This window comes from Phyllobates terribilis, unplaced genomic scaffold (genome assembly GCF_046119375.1).
Source record: "Phyllobates terribilis strain yellow unplaced genomic scaffold, ASM4611937v1 Scaffold_2__4_contigs__length_985480577, whole genome shotgun sequence".
Taxonomy (NCBI): Eukaryota; Metazoa; Chordata; class Amphibia; order Anura; family Dendrobatidae; genus Phyllobates; species Phyllobates terribilis.
In genome coordinates, this window is record NW_027362762.1 from 113153230 (window position 1) to 113176394 (window position 23165).

The 23165-nt window shown below is 47.1% G+C and overlaps 1 protein-coding gene across 3 annotated transcripts in view; it reads left to right on the forward strand.

Annotated features, from left to right (window-relative positions):
• RXFP2 (relaxin family peptide receptor 2) overlaps window positions 1–16341 on the forward strand; it is a 650298-nt gene extending 633957 nt beyond the window's left edge. For 2 of the 3 annotated variants that reach the window (XM_073662498.1, XM_073662500.1), the window contains exons 17-18: window positions 4180–4398; window positions 13772–16340. In XM_073662498.1, coding sequence (XP_073518599.1) covers window positions 4180–4398; window positions 13772–14040 — 488 coding nt within the window. In that variant the 3' untranslated portion in view covers window positions 14041–16340. Of the gene's footprint in view, window positions 1–4179; window positions 4399–13771 lie in introns of all 3 variants that reach the window. The other variant, XM_073662501.1, reaches the window with a different exon arrangement.
• The last annotated feature ends 6824 nt before the right edge of the window (window positions 16342–23165 follow it).

The following is a 23165-nucleotide window of genomic DNA, read 5'->3' on the forward strand; positions in this document are numbered from 1 at the left end:
AGAAATGTGGCAAAATGTAGAAAAGTTCAAGGGGGCCAAATACTTTCACAATGCACTGTATGTGTCAAAAAATAGGGAACATTTTGGGACTTCACATAAGAGCTCAGCATCCAAATATACATTGTTTTGTGCTCCGCCCAATTGGGACTCATGCACACAACTGTAGTTTCAGTCTGAGTGTTATCCATCAAAATATCGAATCGCACTTTGACCAATGTTATTCAATGAGACAGTGCACCGGGATGGTCCGAGAAAAAAATAATCATGGCATACAATATTTGACTCCAATAATTGGATGTGACTCGCCCATTTATGTCTATGGGTCTGTGAAAACATCGGACAGCACTCGTATGACATCCGAGTGCAGTCCAATTTTAATGGACAGACTGAATAGAGAAGATGGAGAATTTTTTAGTTTTAATTCTCCACATCTGAGCAAATCGGATCACACTCTGATCAAACTATGATCAGAGTCATATCAGAGTGTGATTAGCATAATAGGACCGATTTTATCGAGTGAGAGAAAAATGGTTGTGTGACCCTGTGTCGTGCTAGGAATGGGAAGAACCCAGCGTATAATGATGGGAAAAGGAGAGGGAGCCTTACAACTAGGGAAAGGGAGAGTGGAGACCCCTAAACAGATCTAAACAACAAACCCTAACTCCCCTATAGACCCTAAATAGGTTCTGCACCTTTCGCCTAGCAGGATACCTAGCCCTAGCTGACCCTAAGGCTAGGCCCTAGGTTGGGAGCGGGAGGGGTGAGCACTAAGTCAGCCCCACTACAACTAAAGTACACACAGGGGAAACAAACAGGGGAATACACTTAGCTCCATGATGACACCGGAGAAAGCACAGCAACAATCCACGAAGGAACTCCAAGGTAATTCTAGTCGACTACTAGAATCCCAAGCCTGAATAAGTATAAACACGCTATTACCAGCAACTCTGAGGGTCTGAGTGTATTTAGGGACACAGGAAGGAAGTGCTGATTAACAGCAGAAAGGTGAGGATAACTCGGGGTCCTAAAGTGAAAAGTATAATCCCCAAGCAAGGTGAGGATCGCCACTGGGTCCTAAAGAGAGAGAAATAATAAAAGGATCAGGGAGATGTTTGTAAGGCCAAACGCAGCTACCTTCTACAGCCGGACACCATATGACTGTCTGTCAACCCTGACACACCTGTGACACCCTGGCCTTATAGACAGAACCACATAGCCATCTAATCACAGGAGCACAGTTCTCTACATCCCTGCTTCCAGTAATATGTATGATCATTGCAAGGAATAAAGCAGAAGCAGACCATTAACCCTATCACTACCATAGACCACAAGGGAAGCAGCCATAAAATGGTTGTCAGGGCTGAAATGAAAAGTCTGCAGTTATTCTTTGTGAGTATGTGACGCTCGCAGCCCTAACCCTGGGAAGATGGGGGATTACTCGGAGCCGGGTCCGGTGTTCGGTGGGTTGTAGCCGTGGCCTGGACCCGTTCCGTGCCCAGCGCCGTCACATTAAAAAGGGTGGTACGGGCTATCAGGGTTGAGTGGTTGCTATCGACTACGCCACCTGTGGTACCTGGTGAAGGCCACCAGCGCTGCTGCAGTCCTCCGAGGCGGGATGTTGTGGCAGCCGACGTTGATATGACTCGCCCCCTGGGCCGTGGGGCACTCGGATCCGGGCAATAGGGAACGATGGGAGTAGTAGTGGCAACCCGGATCCGTGGCTCAGGGTGGTCAGGCCAGTGGTAGTCCGTTATGTGCTATTGATTATGTCCGACTACGCCACCCGTGGACTGCGGTTGTTAGGAACCGCCGCTGCAGGACAGACCGCTGGGGCTGATGATGTATGCAGCTGGGATGATGTGACTCCCCACGGGAAGAGTGCGGCCCCAGGGCAGTGTAGTAAATGGTGGGAGTGATGGTGGTGAGAGTCCCAGTACCGGTAGTGCCGGAGGAACGAAAAAGCACACAGACAACGTGCTGCAGTCCAGGGTCTTTACTCACGGTTAATATCCAAGTCACTTCTGCAGGGAACGACTGCCCGAGCCGTGCTGCGTCCACCAGGTGAGGGGCTCGGTCAACTCCCAGGCAGTTCAGGAGCATGGCACAGGACCCCCTTTAATCCTTTCTCTGGCCTGCCTCACCAGTGACCCACTTTTGTCCAGCTGCCGCGGATTTGTGCGGGTAAACGTGGGCCCCGTCCTCCGCTGTCCTATATGGTGCCTTCCTAGCAGGTTTGATGAGGTGTCGCACCAATAAATGATCACGACAACCGGTCTTTGGCTGAGGGTAGTTTCTCCTCCACCAACTTGGGATCCGGTACCCTTAATCTGCCTGACCCTTCACCCTGTATTCTAGTGGGTTCTTAGGGTCCCTTCCACCTTCTTGTTCCTGAGCCCTTCTGTTTCTCTCTCTCTTCTCCTTCTTTCCTGTTCTGTCTTCTCCTCCTTCCCTTGGCCTCTTCTCCAGGCCCACTTCTCCTTCTCCTCTCAGGCTCCGGCCTCTTCTCTAGGCCTGCCTCTGGAGCAGCACTCAGCCTGAGCTGCTGCTCCCTGTCAGCTCTCCTCTCCTCACAGACTGAACACTGTTCTAAGATGGTGCCCACCTTTTATACCTCCCTCTGACCATGAGCCCAGGTGACCAGCAACCAATGAGCTCCTATCTACGCTCAGGAACCAACCCCCTATCTGCCCCTACAGCACTGGGTGTTCCACCCCCCTCCCCACTCCAGGCAGGGACATAGTCGGTCGTGCCTGCACTTCTGTCTAGTGGGAGCACCGTTGAGCTGTCCCTCGGAAATGGGGTGTGTGTGCTGTATGCAGCTAACTGAGCCCTGGTCCACACTCCATCCTTACCTGGGAGTGGAATATCACACCTCTGGTCTGAGGTGCAATACCCCTGTAGCGGCCGAACCCTCGGGGCGCTACAGATACTACTCCCCACAGGCGGAGCAGGGCCTCAGGGCAGAGACGAGGATGGAGGGGGTTGTAGTGTAGGAGGTCTGGTGCTACGTGGTGCGGTGCAGTGCAGAAATAAAGAGTCCGGAGGCCATAGGGGTCGACATCCAGGGTTTTTTTACTCACGTTGGAGAGTACAGCTGTTAGGCTTCTCCCTGCTCCTCACGGAGTTCTGCGGTCACCAGGGACGGGGGTCCGACAACCTCCGAGTAATTCAAGTGCTTAATCAGGACCCCGCACCAGAGTGTTCCTAGACTTCTGACCGAGTCCCTTTCCTGTCTGTGTGTGTGTGTAGATAGGTCGGGTCTCTCTCTGGACTTCGCTCAGAAAAAGGGTACGGGTGGCAATTCCGCTCCTTCCGTTACCCGGTGGGATCCTCTGGGCCTGCCGGGCTTCCCTGACTAGGACGTAGAGTAGCAAAGTCAGGTGTCGGGGCCGGTACCCCTCTTGCAGCCAGAATCCCTCTGACTAGGCCAGAATAGCGAGGACAGGTGGCGTATACCGCTCCGTCTGCATCCTCCTGGGATCCTTTTGCGGTGGAGCTACACTCCTAAGCTCCAGGCCTTCTTGGCTATGGTCCTTGACCGGGTTTGAGACATTTGTTTACTCCAACCTGCCCCTCGACTCAAGGCCAGGGTATGAGGGCCGTGTCTCCATCCGCTGTAGGTTCACCCAGAAGCCACGTTCAGGGATGGAGAACACAATCAAAGAACCACGAGCCAAGATGGCTGTTTATTAAATATGAAATATTAAGTGTAACTAAATGTGAGTCCTCCACTCTCACCCACTAATTGGTTCCCCCTATCTCTGACCATTGCACCGTTCTTACCTCGAAGGAGGAATATCACACCCCATTGAAGAGGTGCAGCATCCCTGTGGTGGTCGAACCCTCTTGGGCGCCACAAATGCAGACTGTTGAATCGTGACAGTTTGTAAAGAGCACACTGTTACAATTCCTCCTATATTCCCTGTGCAGGTGTGCAATCATTATTTTTATAGGGCGAAGTCCACTATATTACTGTACAGCTAGTTTAATATGCATTTTGGTGGTGACAGACTCCCCCTATACTATATACTGTACTATGCATTTCTCACAGGTGCTTCATATTTGTGGATAGTGTCTTTAGTCTGTTACTATCTTGTACCTATAGGAGTCGATTTAAAATAATAACCATTGTTTGTAGATCCCATTTTTTCCTTATATTTTTTCTTTATCCACCAACAGGTGTGAACCTTGTGGCTTTCATCATTATCGTGTTTTCTTATGTCAGTATGTTCTGCTCAATACAGAAGACGGCTCTACAGACGTCCGAAGTCAAGAATCACATCCACATGGACGTCGCTGTGGCCAACAGATTTTTTTTTATAGTTATTTCAGATGCTGTGTGCTGGATTCCTGTTTTCCTTCTTAAAATTCTGTCCCTACTTCGTGTAGAAATTCCCGGTAAGCTACGTAAAAATAAAAACCTTGTTTTTTTCTAACATACTGTATATACTGTAGGACATGTCGTAATCACAGAGGTAAAATCTGAATGCCACCAAGTTACTGAGAGAAGAATGCTTCCTGGCTTGTGAGAAGAGCAAACCATAATTCTTTTGTTTTCAAAGAAAAATCTCTATAATCCAGAAATTTAAGCACAATGGTCTACCAAACAAAGTGTGTGTGTTGAAAAAAATATTTTCTTGTACAATTCCTTGCTCTAATAATCAAATATTAGACCCATAGCCACCCAAATACTGCTGTTGATTAACACCGGTTACCATTCGTTTTCCAATAGCCAAATAGGTTGGGTTCACTTGGACATTAATATGGCTGTGTTTGTGTTATAGAACTCAAAACAGATTCAATGAACACCTGGGAAACCACAGAGAGTTCTACACCGGGCAATTAGAGGCTATGTAGTATTGCGATTTGAGGTAAATTTGTTTGCCGTAAATCAAATTTTTCAGGAAAATTCTTCTAAATTGGTAAATCTAAATTTCAAACCATCCGCTAATCTCCATTACTGAGACATGTGTAGCACCCTGAGGATTCGGCTGCTACAGGGGTATTGCACCTCAACCCAGAGGTGTGATATTCCACTCCCGGGTAAGGATGGAGTGTGGAACTGACCCCAGAGAGCTGCATGCACTACACACATCCCATTTCCGAGGAGCAGACCAACGGTACTCCCACTTAGAAATGTGCAGGTACGACCGAGTCTCTTCCTGGCTGGAGTGGGAGGGGGGTGGTATATCCCAGTAGTGTAGGGGCAGATAGGGGGAGCAGCCTGGGTAAAGATAGGAGCTCATTGGGTGCTGGTCACCTGAGCTCACACATAGAGGGAGTATTTAAGGTGGGCACCATCAAAGAACAGGGTCAGTCTGTCAGCCTTTTGTCAGAGCAGAGTAGAGGAAGAGGAGCAGAGCAGCCCCAGAGAGAGAGAGGAGAAAGGAAGAAAGACCCAGAGGGGGTGAAAGAAAAGGACTCTGAGAACCCAAAGTCCATCATCGGGTGAAGAGTTGGCAAAAGGGTTCCGGATCCCAAACTGGTGGGGGCTAAAGCACACCCTAGCCAGAGACCGGAGGCCGTGGGCAGGATCTGCCACGGCCACCCACCACATCCACCCTGAAGGCAAACCACATGTAGGGTCAGGGAACCCAAGGCCAAGGGTTTCCCAACAGAAGGCCCGAGGGAGCTGGACCTAGGTGGATCCCTGGTGGGGACGGCCAGAAGACAGGACAGGAAGGAGGGCTCAGGGTCACGCTCCGGACTTGCTTGGGGGTTGGCTGAATCCAGGACCTGGTGGACGCAGCACGGCTCGGGTGGTCACTTGAAGCTGGAGTGACCGGAACATCAGCAGTAAGTAAATACCCTAAACTGCACAACCCGACTCTGTCTTTAATTACCATCTATGCTGCACCACCACAACCCCCATCCTCTGCACCTGACCCCCTGAGGCTATACCCCACCCGTTGGGGGTTATACTATCAAAAGCTGCACCAACACCATCAGCCTCAGCGGACCCTGCTGCAGCGGTGGCCGTAGTGACCGCAATACAACGGGTGGCGTAGTCGACATAAAGAACTTTATAACATCTGTAGGACTGCCACATACTCTGAGCTTGACACCCTGGGCACGGACCGGGTCACAGCCACTCGGAGACTACAACCCCCATCTGATCCGGCTCCGGGTATTCCCCTAAAGAATATGGCCCAGGGGGTGCGTCAACTTTGGCGTAGTCGGCAGGATTACGTGCCCGCAACACCCGGGTACTGCGTGCCTGAAGAAAAGAACAAGTTTACCTCAAAAAGAAGTCTCCTGCCGGTTCCGGAGGGTCCCCGCCATCGGACTCCATCACAGATCGATTCCCGCCGGTTGTCCGCCATTAACAGCTTTTTCCCGCCATCTGCAGAGTTTCCCGCCACTGGGAGACGATTCCCGCCATTTCCAAAGGTTTCCCGCCTTGGAAGAGCGGACGCCATTATGGGCGTGCCAGAGGGTGGCAAGAGGCCACCTCCCATCGTGGGCCAGGACCGAAAATGGCGCCAAAAGTGGAAACCGCCCCCACCAACAGAGACTGTGATGCTAGAGGTGTCTGTCAGCGTGAAAGAACTGCCCCTGGAGCTGACAATCACCTAGTGGCCCCGGGACCGTCCTCGAGGTGGGAGGACTGAGAAGGAGAGAGCAAAGATGGGTGTCGCCTGGAGCAGTCTGGAGAGAGCGCACCCGGAGACAAGAAGCCTAGAGCTGAGTCCAGGAGAAGCTTACCCGGAGATGGGAGAAGAGCAGAGCAGCACCGGCCCGCTGGCCAGGAGCCTGCCGGGAACAGCAGAAGGAGAGCAGAGCAGCACCGACCCGTTGGTCAGGAGCCTGCTAGAAGCAACGACCCCACTAGGCCTAGTGGAGGTCCTAGCACAGCTCCCCCGAGATCGGGAGTGTGCACAGACTGCGCTGGAGGGCCTCGCACGGAGGATGGCCCGGGTGCAGCGAGAGACGTTGGCGGAGTGGAGCCGTGAGATGGCCCAGCAGACCGAGACCCGTCAGCGGAGCACGCCACCCGAGATGAGGAGACAGACCGCCTCTGAGGATGGCGCAGGAGGACTCAAGGCCGGAGACGGCGCCGAGAAGGGAGCCGAACGAAAGGAGGCAGGTAAAGGGGACGTCTCTACCCCAAACCGGGAAACCGAGTACCTGCCCCAGCTCCCCGTCGCAGAGCCCGAAGTACCCCCTGCCGTGCCCGTAACCGCAACGTCACCGCCACAGACTAGGCCTCAACCGGAAGCCGCAGCCGCGACCCCTGTGACGTCACACGCCTCGACCCCGAGCGTGACCAAGCAGGAAGTACCACCAGCCTGGTCGCAAGGCCTAGTACCCCCGGGCGCCGCAATACCAACAGCGCCCCCTACCTCCGCGGAGCCACCGGCCTGGTCGCAGGGCCAAGTAGCCCAGGGCGCCGCCGTCCTTACGGTGCCCTTCACTTTCCAGGTGCCCCAGGCCTGGCCGCAAGGCCTGGGCAACCAGGGCGCCGCCACCACCACCGCGCCCATAAAACCTAAAGTGCCGCATCTGGGAGAAGATCTGTTCGCCCAACACACATGGCCGGACGGGCAGCCCTTTGTCTGGCCCAGGGAGTACTACGAACAAGAGCTCCAAAAGAGGGCAAGGCCCATGTGTGAACCCCTGATCCCGGCTCCAAAGCCCGTTAAGAGGATCTCGCCCCCGCTAGCAGAAGCGCAGTTTGAGTGGGACCCCACCGGAGAAGATCTCATGGGGTTCACTCAAGAGACTCGGGCAGCCGCAGCGGAGCGTGCAGAGTGCTGCCGCCAGCAGCTCGAGGTCTTTGAGAGGAAGCGGAGAGAGAGGCGGGTCCGGGAACAAAAAGCCCAAATAAAGAGCGCGGAGCAGAAGAGCCGGGCCAGGAGGAGTCCCCGTGCAGCTCATGGTCCCCCTTCCACCGGGACTGTGATCAAGTTTAATATGCAGCACGGGTGGGGCTTCATCCGAGATCACCGCACCCCAGGCGACGTCTTCGTGACAAGAAGAGACGTTGAGTCCCACCTACCGGAGGGACACAGAGGTCGTGACCTTTACATCGGGGACGAGGTCACCTTTACCCGGCACAAGTGTGCCAAAGGACCCTACGCCCTCCATGTGCATCGCCTGACGGAGGAAGAGCTGCGGTGTGAGGAGGAAGAACAAGAGGACCCGGACGGGTCTGAAGCTAAAGGTAACCACAAAGAAAGAGCAGGAGGACGTCGTCGTTAAAGTACAGCAGAGTACAAGCTGTATATAGTTGCCCGTCGGGGCACAGTGAACTGTTGCTAATATAGTCCCCGTTGGGACCAGCAAGTGTGAACTGTTTACCCGTTTATCCCTTAAATCCCACTGACCGAGGACTGAGAGCGGTCATTCCTCCCTAATACCTGGCCGAGGACTGAGAGCGGCCATATCCCTTGTAAATAGTTGCGCGTCCTAAAGCGCCCCCTACCGGTTTTATAGGAAAACCATTTTTTTTCTAGAGAAACTGTTGCACTTTTCCCGGGCACACGTTGCACAGTGTCCGGAGGAGGAGCTAGAAGCGAGGAAAAGTCTACAAGAATGTTATTAATATGAAAAGTTTTATGATGATGCTGATATATATATGATATTTTATATGTTTTTATTATGTTGTTTATATGAAAAAAAAAAAAAATGTATGTTGTGGATGTTTATCTCTTACAGCCCGAGGACGTGCTGTGGTTTACCAGGGGGGAATGTAGCACCCTGAGGATTCGGCTGCTACAGGGGTATTGCACCTCAACCCAGAGGTGTGATATTCCACTCCCGGGTAAGGATGGAGTGTGGAACTGACCCCAGAGAGCTGCATGCACTACACACATCCCATTTCCGAGGAGCAGACCAACGGTACTCCCACTTAGAAATGTGCAGGTACGACCGAGTCTGTTCCTGGCTGGAGTGGGAGGGGGGTGGTATATCCCAGTAGTGTAGGGGCAGATAGGGGGAGCAGCCTGGGTAAAGATAGGAGCTCATTGGGTGCTGGTCACCTGAGCTCACACATAGAGGGAGTATTTAAGGTAAGCACCATCAAAGAACAGGGTCAGTCTGTCAGCCTTTTGTCAGAGCAGAGTAGAGGAAGAGGAGCAGAGCAGCCCCAGAGAGAGAGAGGAGAAAGGAAGAAAGACCCAGAGGGGGTGAAAGAAAAGGACTCTGAGAACCCAAAGTCCATCATCGGGTGAAGAGTTGGCAAAAGGGTTCCGGATCCCAAACTGGTGGGGGCTAAAGCACACCCTAGCCAGAGACCGGAGGCCGTGGGCAGGATCTGCCACGGCCACCCACCACATCCACCCTGAAGGCAAACCACATGTAGGGTCAGGGAACCCAAGGCCAAGGGTTTCCCAACAGAAGGCCCGAGGGAGCTGGACCTAGGTGGATCCCTGGTGGGGACGGCCAGAAGACAGGACAGGAAGGAGGGCTCAGGGTCACGCTCCGGACTTGCTTGGGGGTTGGCTGAATCCAGGACCTGGTGGACGCAGCACGGCTCGGGTGGTCACTTGAAGCTGGAGTGACCGGAACATCAGCAGTAAGTAAATACCCTAAACTGCACAACCCGACTCTGTCTTTAATTACCATCTATGCTGCACCACCACAACCCCCATCCTCTGCACCTGACCCCCTGAGGCTATACCCCACCCGTTGGGGGTTATACTATCAAAAGCTGCACCAACACCATCAGCCTCAGCGGACCCTGCTGCAGCGGCGGCCGTAGTGACCGCAATACAACGGGTGGCGTAGTCGACATAAAGAACTTTATAACATCTGTAGGACTGCCACATACTCTGAGCTTGACACCCTGGGCACGGACCGGGTCACAGCCACTCGGAGACTACAACCCCCATCTGATCCGGCTCCGGGTATTCCCCTAAAGAATATGGCCCAGGGGGTGCGTCACATGAACTGGAAACAAATGGGTTAATCTGCTCTGCCGTGAAGGAATAGAGGATACAAAATCCAAATTCAGCCGGTTTATTTGTCCACATGTTTCGAAGTTTACAACTTCTTCATCAGGACAAATCACCGTGGTTTTGCCCAGTCTCTTTCTTATGGTGGAGTCATGAACACTGACCTTAACTGAGGCAAGTCAGCCAGCAGTTATTTGGATTTTGTTGTGGGGTCTTTTGTGACCTCTTGGAAGAGTCGCCTGTGCACTCTTGGGGTAATTTTGGTTGGCCGGCCACTCCTGGGAAGGTTCACTACTGTTCCATGTTTTCACCATTTGTGGATAATTGCTCTCACTGTGGTTCGCTGGAGTCCCAAAGCTTTAGAAATGGCTTTATAACCTTTTCCAGGCTGATAGATCTCAATTACTTTGTTTCTCATTTGTTCCTAAATTTCTTTGGATCGCACCATGATGTGTAGCTTTTGAGGTGTACCTCTTGAAGCTCATCAAGAGAATGCCAAGAGTGTGCAAAGCAGTCATCAAAGCAAAAGGTGGCTACTTTGAAGAACCTAGAATATAAGACATATTTTCAGTTGTTTCACACTTTTTTGTTAAGTATATAATTCCACATGTGGTAATTCATAGTTTTGATGCCTTCAGTGTGAATGTACAATTTTTATAGTCATGAAAATACAGAAAAATCTTTAAATGAGAAGGTGTGTCCAAACTTTTGGTCTGTACTGTACATGTCACAGAAATTATATATAGATATATATGTCTCAGAAATTAAAGAGAACCTTTCAACAAACTTTTCATGTTGAACTGGACACCTAATGTATGGTGATTTTGGCTGCAGAACTGAATACATTTTGGTTTATTTTTTTAATTTCACCTTTCCGTTGTGGAGATATTAGCAATCAAATATTTCCCATCTAATGAGTTAACTTCAGTTAAGTCCAAGTGGGTGGTATTAGATATTTTTCACTTAGGGGCGTGTACTTCTGCCTCCATTATGACACTAACCAATCATAAAAAAATGACGCTCCCCCTAGGACCGTGGGGTCGGTTCCTTGGGATTGTCACGGGGGCTTGACCCGGTCCGGGGCCCTAGGCGGTCATTAAAAAGCAAGGACAGTTTGTTTAGCAGAAAAGTTTTGTGACGCCACCAGTGGTATGCGGCTATAGGTGGCCGCCGCTGCTGAAAGAGACCACTGGGGCTGTTGGTGACGCAGCTGGGATGGATTTGCTCCCCACTGGTAGAGCGGGGCCTCAGGGCTACCGTTATGATTTATGTAGGGGGGCTGTGGATGTTGGGGTGCAGGACTGAGGGTGCAGATAATGACCAGACGACACAAGAATGGCGGTTTCCTCTACCTTTACTTGAGGTTTGATGGTGTAAACCGGGGCACTGGTAACAGAAGGTAATGGAGATCCGGGCGGCCTAGAAGCAATTTGAGATCCACCTCGCCAGGTGGAGTTGTAGGCCTTCCTTCTGCACTGTCCTCTTTGGCCCTGCTGCCTAGAGCTATGCTGCGGCCCTCTTTCCTGAGCAATCGTTAATCCTCGCCCGTATGGCAGGCAGCTCGAGCCTTTTTCAGGTGTCACCCCTTCATGGCGGCTCCGGGCTCTAGTATGCTGCTGAGCCACTGGGCGTTTGGTGGGGCCAGGAGACCTGCAGTCTCCTGCCCTCCGGATTTAGCTGCCGGTACTTCAGTACCCGAACAACCACGGACTCCAGTGTCCGGTTTCTCGCGCTTTTCTCTGGGGCGAGCTTCGTCACAGCTCCCCTCCCCAGGTTCTCCCTCGTCGCTCTCCTGTCTCCCACTGACTTTTCTCACTTCAGCCGACTTTTCTAAACCCCGCCTCCAGGCTCCAATTTAAAGGGGAAGCTGCCCTTAAACCGGGTTAGAGCTCCCCCTTCAGGTCTGGAGCCAGGAAATGTGTTGGATGCTGGTGTTACCTGATAAGCGGACCCTTCTTGCTTCTAGGCATGGCATCACCCCCTGTGAGGGAGGCAATGCCAATGTGGCAACCGGACTACTGGGGTGCCACATTCTCCCCTAGTTAAATTCAGTACTCCCGGACTGAGGACAGCTTTAGAGTTAAACAACAATAACGATTTATATTCCAAAAATTTACAAAGTCTCAAAAAGGCAAAAATTACAGAACAACAACAACAAAAAAAATTGGTAACAGTCATTACGGCGCTTATTCTTTACACCGCTATCCGGGAATTGTCTTTTTCCGGGTACCTGAAGGTTGGTTGGTGGGAACCGCCTTAACCCACTTCGTGTATCGTCCCTGCGCGTGACTTCAGGGCACTCTGTCGGTGGGTCTGGTTTTCGGCCACGCCTGCGGTTTATTTTCAAGGCTAACAATTAACTTTACTCAATATTGTTCTGACCACATCTAGTCCTGTGGTCCATTTGTCCATAAATGTAATAACTATATACACTCACGATTGCTTAAAAGTTCTTGCAGGAAGTCTCTGTAGGCTCTCATGCTTAACGGTTGCAATTATATTCTATACACTATTATCTTATTACACCTTAGTCCCTATAACGGGCAGGGAGCTGACCTCTGGTACTACGGGTTGATCTACGCAGTAAAGTTATTGCTAATGACCTACCCGGGTCTCTAGTGTCTACCGCTGTTGTGGTGGGTGCACTATTCACTACACTACTTGTAGACCTACATAGTACTGGTATACCAGATTGCCTTCTGCGACCTCCTAAACTCACCATGGGAATGACAGATTCATCGCTAGCAGGGGGTAGATTCACTCATTCCACTGCGGTTGTGGCATCTGTAACTGGGACCGTCTGGTCTCCCAGCTGTTCTAGAGTCTCTGCGGCTTCTGGTAAGGCTACTTGGGGAAAGGTTAGGACAGGTACCACGATTGCTTGGTTCACCTGCATCCAAGACCGGGGAAATTCTCCAAGGATGGTTTGGACCGTCTCTTCCACGTTTTCTGTGTACTGGGGGCTGTTTTGGTTTTCCTATTGGTGTCTGAATTGATCAGGACATATCTTTAGGTGGTCTCTTGAGACTGCCGCCGAGGTCTCTCCTCCATCTTTACTGATGAGGCATACCTTGGTGTTGTTGAAATTTCAAGGTAAGACGGTGTATGGCTCAACCTCCCACTGATCGTCTAATTTGTGAACTCGTCTCTTCCTTTTGAGGACCTGTTCTCCAGGTGACAAGGGAACTGCAGGTGCGTGCTGATTATAAGTTCTTTTCTGCCTCTGTCTCGCCTGGGACAAACTTCTCTCTACATTCTTGCACCTTGCTATATTGTTGCTGCCGCTCCGTATCCCAGTCTGCATCTGGTGATGTCGTCTCAGGTGTTAAAACTCAGCTATAGAGTGTGAAAATAAGTGTTCAAAAGTAAATGTGTAATTTATATTACTGCTAGCAGGGAGATGATAAAGCCCCTAAGTGGTAAATTTTCTGAACCTCGTGGCATTATCTATTAAAATATTTTCTTTAAAAAATAAAACGTCTTTACTAACAAATTAAAGATTGCCTGTTTCATTTACATGGTAGCCTCTAGAAGGATTATACAAAATCTGAACCTGTGTAGGAAGAGAACATAAGGTGGTGGATGCTGCCATATTATGAATATCACCTAATTCTATAGAAACCATTAACATAAAAGTCAGGGAACAGATGGGACATTTTTAAAATAGTAAAAAGTATAACCAGTGAATGGAATGCAAAATACCATTTTTCTAAATGAAATTAGTGCCGCAACCAATCAAGATCCTCTGGGTTTAATGGGACATATGTTGTAGGGTTTCCATTCCGCTACATAAAGGACACAAATCAATATGTTCTCTTGCTGCCATATGGCAATACACTCATCAACCTCCTGTTCTTGTTTTCTTCTCTTTACAGGCACAGTGACCTCTTGGATTGTCATATTCATCCTCCCCATCAACAGTGCCTTAAACCCAATCCTATACACTTTGACTACAAGCTTCTTCAAAGAAAAACTGAAACAACTGCTTCATAGACAACGCAGAAGATCAATATTCAGAAGTGAACGGAAAAGTTTATCCACCTCACTAGTATGGACGGAGGACCCCGCCGTCCAACATTCTTCTCTTAAACTTGGCTTCCTCCATAAAAAGTCTCTTGAGGAAACGAACGAAAGAATGACGTGATGGAAGGTGGAGCTTTACAAGAATCGATGCCTCAAAAACATGCACCTACCTGAATCTCTTTTGAGAGATGGATCTAAACCATGAATGCTTTGTGCGCCCACTTGTAGCTCTTATGGAAATGAAGACAGACGACAAGGTCAACATGACTGCCGTAACCTTGTCTACTATTAAAGATTGTCTAAGGATGGACCATTTAGTTGCCACCATACCATTTGGACAAACGATAAGTCCACTGTTCATCATATCCCACCTTGGCCTTATGTTGATTATCGCCATTCCTTCAAGTCACCTAACTTTTAGTGGAGGATTCTCAATGTGTAATCTTGAAGACTGAACATTGTACCATACATTGACTCTATATTCTCTCCTTATAGGAGAACTTGGTGACACATAAGCATTGATTGCTTTTCTACGCAGAGCTATTTCTATAAATTCCATTCTTACATTTTTTATTTGGAAGAAATGCACTTTTTATTTTAGATATTTGAGATATTTGATGTAGTATAAGCTAAATATTACATAAAAGAAGTAGAATTCTAAGGAATTCTACATAGGTGACTGAATAACATAACCAGGCACCAATAGCTCTCAGGATACAATTAAAGTTGTTACAATTTCTATACGGCCAACATTCTGTTATGTATACGCGTTAAACTTTGGGTGTCTGTAGTAGTTTAACAGGAAAGAATTTGGGTGCACTCACATTATATTAATGATGTACACTGAGCATTTTGCCTTGGGGTTGTGTTTGAATGTCCAAAAATGGAATACTGCCCATAGATCTTTTGCAATCTCTTTGGGGACATGTTGTGTAACAATATATTTATATAAAAAAATAAAACTATAGAAAAAGTATTTCATTAAAAATGTTACAATTTTTTTGTAATAGTCCCCCCTACATAAAAAAAGGAAAATAAAAACAGGAAAGATATTTTATGGCATGTTGCAAAAAACCTACACACATTAGGTATTCAGACGACCATAATAACCTTAAATATTAATTTTTAATGTTATTTAATAGAGGGAACAGTAGAAAAAAAATTGCAAAAATTGCTTTTTTATATATTCTAATTGCCAGGATAATGTTCATGAACCTCCAAAATGCATAAAAAAATAATGCAAATTTTTCTTACATAAAAGAAACCTCATTTGGCAAACAAAAATCTAAAAAGGATATAGCTGCTGAAATGCAGAGAGGCAAAAATGAAACAAATTTCACAGTTATTAAGGTCCTTATGGTCAGGTTATTAAAGGGAATCTGTCAGCAGGTTTTAGATATGTAATCTGAGAGCAACATGAGATAGGGGCTGAGACCATGATTCCAGCGATGAGTCACTTACTGTATTGTGTGTTGTTCAATAAAATCAGTGTTTTATCAGCAGGAAATTATCACTAGAGGACTAGGTGTCTCACGCTATCTAGTCATTCTGCTCTATGTAACTCCTCCCCCACTACTGATTGGCTGCTTTCTGGTAAACACAGTCCATTGACAGAAAGCTGCCAATCAGTAGTGTGGGTGGGGTTACACATTGCTCAGCATTCAGAGCACTGCCAGATCAAAACTGCACCAAGCAGACCAGTAAGTGACACATTGCTGGAATCAGGGTCTCTGTCCCTATATCATGTTTTTCTCAGATTACATAGCAAACACCTGGCAAGAATCCCTTTAAATAAAATTAGTAGATTGTTCTTTTTTTTTCACATCTTGATCTGTATCAAAAATATTAGAATTCTTTGACTTTTTACACTGGCTACTGGGGCCTTTCTAAACGCAGACTTACTGTTCTTTAAGAAAATCCACATGTACATTCTAAGCAGTAAACTGACTCAGACCCAGCCTTTTGCATTGAAGTTTTCAATGAGCGTGTGCAGAGGTCATTGTGAAGGGAGGGGGAGCAGGGTCAGCTGGGACAATGCCTACTGTGATTGGTGGATCCTGTGTTAGCAACTGTTACATGTCATACTATTCCTGCCTCTGATGATAAGGAGCCTGCTGAAAACTCTTTTATAAATGAGAGGAAGTATGAGACTAAAATAGCCAGTGGTCAGTGTAAAAATGCAAGATTTCACATTTTTTTATTCAATTATCTTTTAACACAGATAGTCCATTTTTTAAAAAAAATATATGTTTAGCATAAAAACCTGATTTAAACACTAGATCATTTTGTGATGACACATTCTCTTTAAAGAGAACCTGTCACCAGGTTTGCACAATGTAAAATAAGGCCTTTACCGCTTCTTTTCCAGCAGTTTAGAAACCTGCATATAAGCCCCCAATCCCCTCTGCATATCCCAAAAACACATTTTATAATCACCTCACACAGCGCAGTCTGGTCCAATGGGTGTTGCTGGTCTTACCCGGTGTCTCCTCTTTCTCCCCAATCGCTGTCCTCCTACTTGATACATGTGGATGATACTCTGTACATCATCCACATAGTGTCCCCAAATCTCGCTCCTGAGCAGGTGTACTTCGCTCTGACCTGCTGAGGGTAGAGCAAGGTACTATAATGCGCATGTGCCAGCTTTACCTCCAGGTCATCGGAGCTTTTTTGTACTTTCCCGGCGCATGTACATTATTGTATTTTGCTTTGCCCTCAGCAGGGCAGAGCGGAGTACACCTGCACAGGAGCAAGATTAGGGGTGCTGTGTGGATAACATATAATGCATCATCAACATGAAGCAGGATAGGAGGACGGCGATTGCTGGGAGAGAAGAGGAGCCAGATCAAGACCAGAGGCACCCATTGGACCAGACCGCGCCATACGAGGGGATTATAAAAGGTATTTTTTTGCCTATACAGAGGGTGTTGGGTGCTTATATACAGGTTGTTAGACAGTGAAAGAGGCGGTAAAAGTAGTAGCCATGGTTTATATTGGGAAAACCTGGTGACAGGTTCCCATTAAAGAGAATCTGTCAATAGGTTTTCGCTGTGTATACTGAGAGCAGCTTCATGTAGAGGCAGAGACCCTGATTCCAGTGATGTGTCAGTTATTAGGCTGTGTGCTGTTGTTTCAATACAATCAGTGTTTTATCAGCAAGAGGTTATCACTACAGGACTAGGTGTCTTATACCTCCTAGTCAACTCCTTTGTGTAACTCTTACCCCATTACTGCCTAGCACAGTATACAGTGTACACAGGAAGCAGCCAATCAGCGGTGTGGGCGGGGTTATACAGGATACAGCATTCTGAGCTCTGCTACATCTACAGCAGAGAAAACTATGATTCTATCACAACTGCTGCACCCAGTAAACAAAGTGATACATCACTGGAATCAGGGTCTTTGTCTCTACATCATGCTGCTGTCAGATGAGGTAGCAAAAACCTGGTGACAGATTCCCTTTAAGGGGTAAGATATAAAGTTATGATGAGGTGTATGTTTAAAAAAAAATTGGGGGTATTCAAGCATAACCCCATTGATGGCATTCTCAGTGTAGAGCTTTACCATACAATGTGAACGCTCTATTACATTTCCTTTTCTCTGTACCCCCAAGGTTTAAAACTTATTTAGGGGGACACAAGGGCTTTAGAAGGGACCCAAAAAAATCTTGCTGCACATCACAGAGAGGAGTGAAGTTCCACATCTTGTATTGGGAACCAGGAGCTGTTAACTCTCTGGTTTCACCCCATCCATAAAATCCCTTTGATGTATGTATTAAAAATATAGGAAATATGTCTTTTTTTATTTCACTCCTAACCAAGGAGAACGTTTCCACCTCCTCTTCATGCGTATACAGTGCTGCTCATGCACTTACACTGGGATATCTGGATTGCATGGTACAAAATGGATTTTCATTTAATGTAAATATTGAGTTCTGGTCTGTATAAAAGGCTCAGAGATCCGGAGTGTATTGTACATTACCGTATCCATTATTGTCTGTCCAAGGATCTCTGCTCTGCCTGCAGCCATTGCTGCTTTCCTGCATGGTGTAGCTTTCTCCATCATCACATGTTGTGTATATGACGCGCCCCCTGGGCCAGTGTTGTTTGGGGGATACCCGGATCCGGATCAGATGGGGGTTGTAGTCTCCGAGTGGTGGTGACCCGGTCCGTGCCCAGGGTGTCAAGCTCAGTGTGTGGCAGTCCTACAGATGTTGCTGGATGTTTTTTAGTGTCGACTACGCCACCCGTTGATTTGAGGTCAAAAGGCCGCCGCTGCAGCAGGGTCCGCTGAGGCTGTTGGTATGTGTGCAGCTTTGGTAGTATAACCCCCAACGGGAGGGGTATAGCCTCAGGGGGTCAGGTGTAGAGGATGGTGGTTGTGAAGGTGCAGGATGAATCAGCAAGAAGACTCAGAGTCGGGCTGTGCAGTTCAGGGGTTTTTACTTACGGGTGTTCTTATAGTCACTCTGGCCTGAAGCGACCACCCGAGCCGTGCTGCGTCCACCAGGTCCTGGACTCGGCCAACCCCCAAGTAATTCTGGAGCGTGGTCCTGAGCTCCTGTCTGACTTTCCCTCTCTTCTGGCCGTTCCCACCAGGGATCCACTTATGTCCGGCTCCCTCGGGTCTCTTGGTGGGTACACCTCATCTGGGTTCCCTGACCCTATACCTGGTATGCCTTCCTAGTGGATTTAGTGAGGGTCGTGGCAGATCCTGCCCACGACCTCCGGTCTCTGGCTAAGGTGTGCTTTTCTCTCTGCCAGCTTGGGATCCGGTACCCTGGGTGCCAACCCTTCACCCTGCTGTTTGTATTCTGGGGTCTTGGGGTTCCTTCTTCTTCTCTCTGGGTCCTTCTGACTCCTCTCTCTCTCTCTCAGACTTGGCCTTGGAGCTGGGCCCAGCCGGAACCACAACTCCCTGTCAGCCCTTCTGGCTGAGCTTCTCTGCTCTGCTCCTCAGGCTAAACTCTGACAGACTGACTCACTCTACAAAAGACCCTGTCCTAAGATGGTGCCCACCTTATATACTCCCTCTATGTGTGAGCTCAGGTGACCAGCACCCAATGAGCTCCTAGCATTACCCAGACTGCTCCCCCTATCTGCCCCTACACTACTGGGATGTTCCACCCCCCTCCCACTCCAGCCAGGGACAGACACTATCGTACCTGCACATATATTGGTGGGAGTACCGTCGATCTGTCCCCCGGAAATGGGATGTATGTAGTGTATGCAGCTATCTGAGCTCAGTTCCACACTCCATCCTTACCCGGGAGTGGAATATCACACCTCTGGCTTGAGGTGCAATACCCCTGTAGCAGCCGAATCCTCAGGGTGCTACATTTACACTATTAGTCATATGCTCATTCATTAATAGGAAATTTGCCAAAGTGCAGTATATTTACTGGTATGAATATTGCCTTATATTTGACCTGTTTTATTAGGAAGAATCTTTACTCCCATCCACCGCTCTCTGTTGTCCGTGCAATCTTGGTGCAACTCTCCACAGTATTGTCAGATCATTAAAAATCAAAGAAAGTCCAATGAACCAGACATTCGCCTCTAAGGGATCTCTTTATTAAAGGGGTTGTCCAGTCCAAATTTATAAGCCTGCAGACTTATGAATCCCCCACAACGCATGCACTGTGCACTCCGGGGATTCGCCAGTTTCTGACCCAGGACCGAAGGGTATGTATGGGTTATACATAGTCCCTGCCAGGGCCCAACTAGTGGGTGTGGCCTCGCTCTATACACGTGTATTGAGCGAGGCTCGTCCCATCTAGTGATGCCGCTATCCAGTGGGCGTGGCCGACTAGAGGGCGTGGCCTTGCTCCATACAAGTGTATGAAAGAGAGGCTGCGCCCACTGGCCAGGAGTATGTATAACTCATGCATATCCTCCGATCCCAGCTCAGAAACCGGTGAATCCCTGCTGACCCACAGTGAGTGTGCTGGGGGGATTCATAAGTCTGCAGTCACACAAAATGACTGCAGACTTATCAATTTGGACCGGACAACCCCTTTAATTACTGCATATAAAGTATAAAAAGTACAAAAGACATTTCGTCCACTTAGGGCCTTTTTCAACCAAGTATGCACACTTCTTGCTATATTTGGCTTGAAAAAGGTCCTATGTGGCCAAAACGTTGTTTGTACTTTTCATACTTAGTATGTAGTAATTAATAAAGAGATCCCTTTCTATGATTTTTAATTACATGATTTTTTATTAAATACTTATTTGACATTGACAAGATACAAACATATCAAGGTTGTACTATGGGGCTTGGTCATGGTAACTTGCCCCACCTGCTAGGTGCCAGTCAGAGCGTCGACAAATCACTGAATTCAAAACGTATGTGATATTGTTATACAAAATTGTGATTGCCTTATATCACATAAGAAGAACAGTTTGGAGAAAAATTTGCGCCTGATTTAAACATGCAATTTCATTTAACCCCATAACAGTACACGACCCATAGTGTGATCTAACACAATCACATTAACACAAAAACACATTTTATTGTTGTTTCTTTAAGGAAATTTATATTGAAAATATTTTTCCATTCACTTGAAATATACAACTGCAATCAACATTAAGCAGCCTCCATTGCAAATTAGGTTTATTAGTACAATTTACAAACTTTCTGCTGTTTGCAATAAACCAATGAGGCAGTGAAACAAGAACAAACACAACTAATATAACAAGTGGGTTCTCCAAATACAACTCAAAATGTCACTTTTACGGACTACTGGAGACTCAGAATTTTTCACCCCCTTCATAACAAGAGTCTTTAGTACCTAGTTGAGCCCCATTAGTAGGATGTTTTGTTCTGCTATCAACGTGGTGCATAGCCAGACACCCGCTTCTGGCAGCATTATCGAGCAACACATTTTTCTGTTCTGATTTATAATAGCCAATTGGTATTAATAATAATTTAGCTATAATACATCATTTGCAATATTGAATTGATATTTTTTTTTGTGACTTAACATATTACATCTGGGTATATCTACCAATATATTTTCCATTTACCAGCCCTTAGGCGTAGGTTGGTGACAAGTTTTATACTAGGGAAAACTAGGGTTTGTAGGGCGTAGAAGGGAGGAGGGGAGGGGAAATGTAGAAAGCTTACCACGTTGTCGATTTCAAAACCATATGTCAGCCGGAATCCATCCTGAGGGTGCCGCACCCATTGGTGATCACAAGCAAATGAAAAAGAAAAGGGAAATCCACCGGCACATCCAACAGGAAATAATTAAAAATTGTTCTTTATTGAAGCCTACTGGATATTGACCTTGGACACTAATATCCCCGTGGCATGAATTTCAAAAATGACCTATTTTTTATTTATTAGTGATTGTGACTATTTTTTTTTTTTCATACTGCTTGTTTAATAGTGATGTTGAGACACTGACTGCTAGGCTGTGTAATGTCGTTTGTCGATTTTTGTACCTGATTCCATTCTTTGTGTTACTGGCTGCCTGGCTGCATATCTGATTTCATCCTGTGTGACACTGACTGCTGAATTGCGGCTTCCATTACTTCCCATTATGTGAATTATTATTGCATTTATATTTGTCCATTCAGAATATTATTGTCATGTTGGGTATGCTGTATGAATTATTTATTATTCATTGCACTATATTCATTATTTTATGCTCGTCACCTGTATTGTTTGCAACTTCCTCTGCAGCACTGATTTGAGCTCCACCTATTGTTTTCTCTCATTTATTGCAAGTTTGGTATAAAGTCTGGTCTGTTACATATTGCCTCAGTCGTCCTATGAATAAGAGTGTTGTATACACCAAAAACGCGTCAGGTTTCTGAGGTTTCATTTTAGCATGTTTTACTTTTTTCTTCAATAAAGAACAATTTTTAATTATTTCCTTTTGGATGTGCCGGTGGAGTTCCCTTTTCTTTTTCATAGGGTTTGTAGGGATAGTTATGATAGTGTAGCAACTCACTCGGGAAAATAAATTACACACTAAAAACTACAACTGACCCTGCCGGTTCCAGTACAGACTAGAGATCCTGACACCGCAGTCCCTAGTGATTCCTGTGGAAGCTGAGATAGCGCCAACCACAGATTAGATGACCACAAAATAAAAGATTAAGTATGTACTGTTAGAGAATATGCCGCCTACTTCCTAAAAAGAAACATAAGATAGGTGCAGGGTAAAGAACATAAACAGCAAAGAGATAAATCCTAGCTGGTCTTTCACTGACTGGCTAAAATTACAGCAGTATGGCTGGACATCCAAATGAGACTATCAGCAGCAAGAAATACCAGCAGGGGGGAGGTATAGAAAACCAAATCCGAAAGGTGATGGGGCAGACAAATGAGTAAATGAAAACAACTGTCACCCTAAAAAGACTGAAGCAAGGATACCAAAAACTAAATACCTGGAGAAAAGGTGTAACTACTATGGCTTGGCGGACAGAGAAGCCGACCGCAAAGCACAGACCAAGGGTTCAAACCCAGACTCATGACAATCTCTTTTATCATATATAGGGTGTCAACCTCTGCGGTTTGGTATGGAATCCATTTAGAGTTTTCTAGGGTCATTCTAGTATACTTACTACCAAACAATTCTTTTCCACACTGTGGTTTACTCTGTATATCATGCCTCAATTTAGGGATATATTTTTATCATTAATAATAAAATTTGTTTAGAAGGGATATATTTTTTCATGTAAGCAGAACACAGATCTCCCTAAGAATCTGCCTCCAGAGCTTATTTTACATTAAAGGGGTGCTATCTGTGTGAGACATGTAATGACTGACAATCTGCTCTTATAACCACACACAGTTCTGTAATTAGACCAGAGATAACACAGTACCGCAGAAGTGAACTTTGTCCATTACAAACATATTTGCAGTTGTCCTCTCATAGTGCTGGCAGCTCTGTTAGGGAGCTGTGCCTTCTTATAACCAAAGGAAAAGAGTAGCGGTGTCAATCCGGGCGCTGCCACAGAGGGGGATGAGCAGGTGACCGTAAAATGGCATTTTGATTGCACTTAAACGACACTTTTCGGGGACGGTCTGTCCCCTTCATCAGGTATACTAAAACAAGAAGTCCCCTCCGGCATACATACCGAAAGAAGATGACGTGACACTTCCACTTGAATAATTAATCCATTGATTACAAAAATTGTACATCCATGAGCAGTTTGCCCATGTAAATTACAGACTCTCAAGAAAACCTTACACTGAGTGCATAGTGTAAAAAGATATAGGTAATTAAAACAA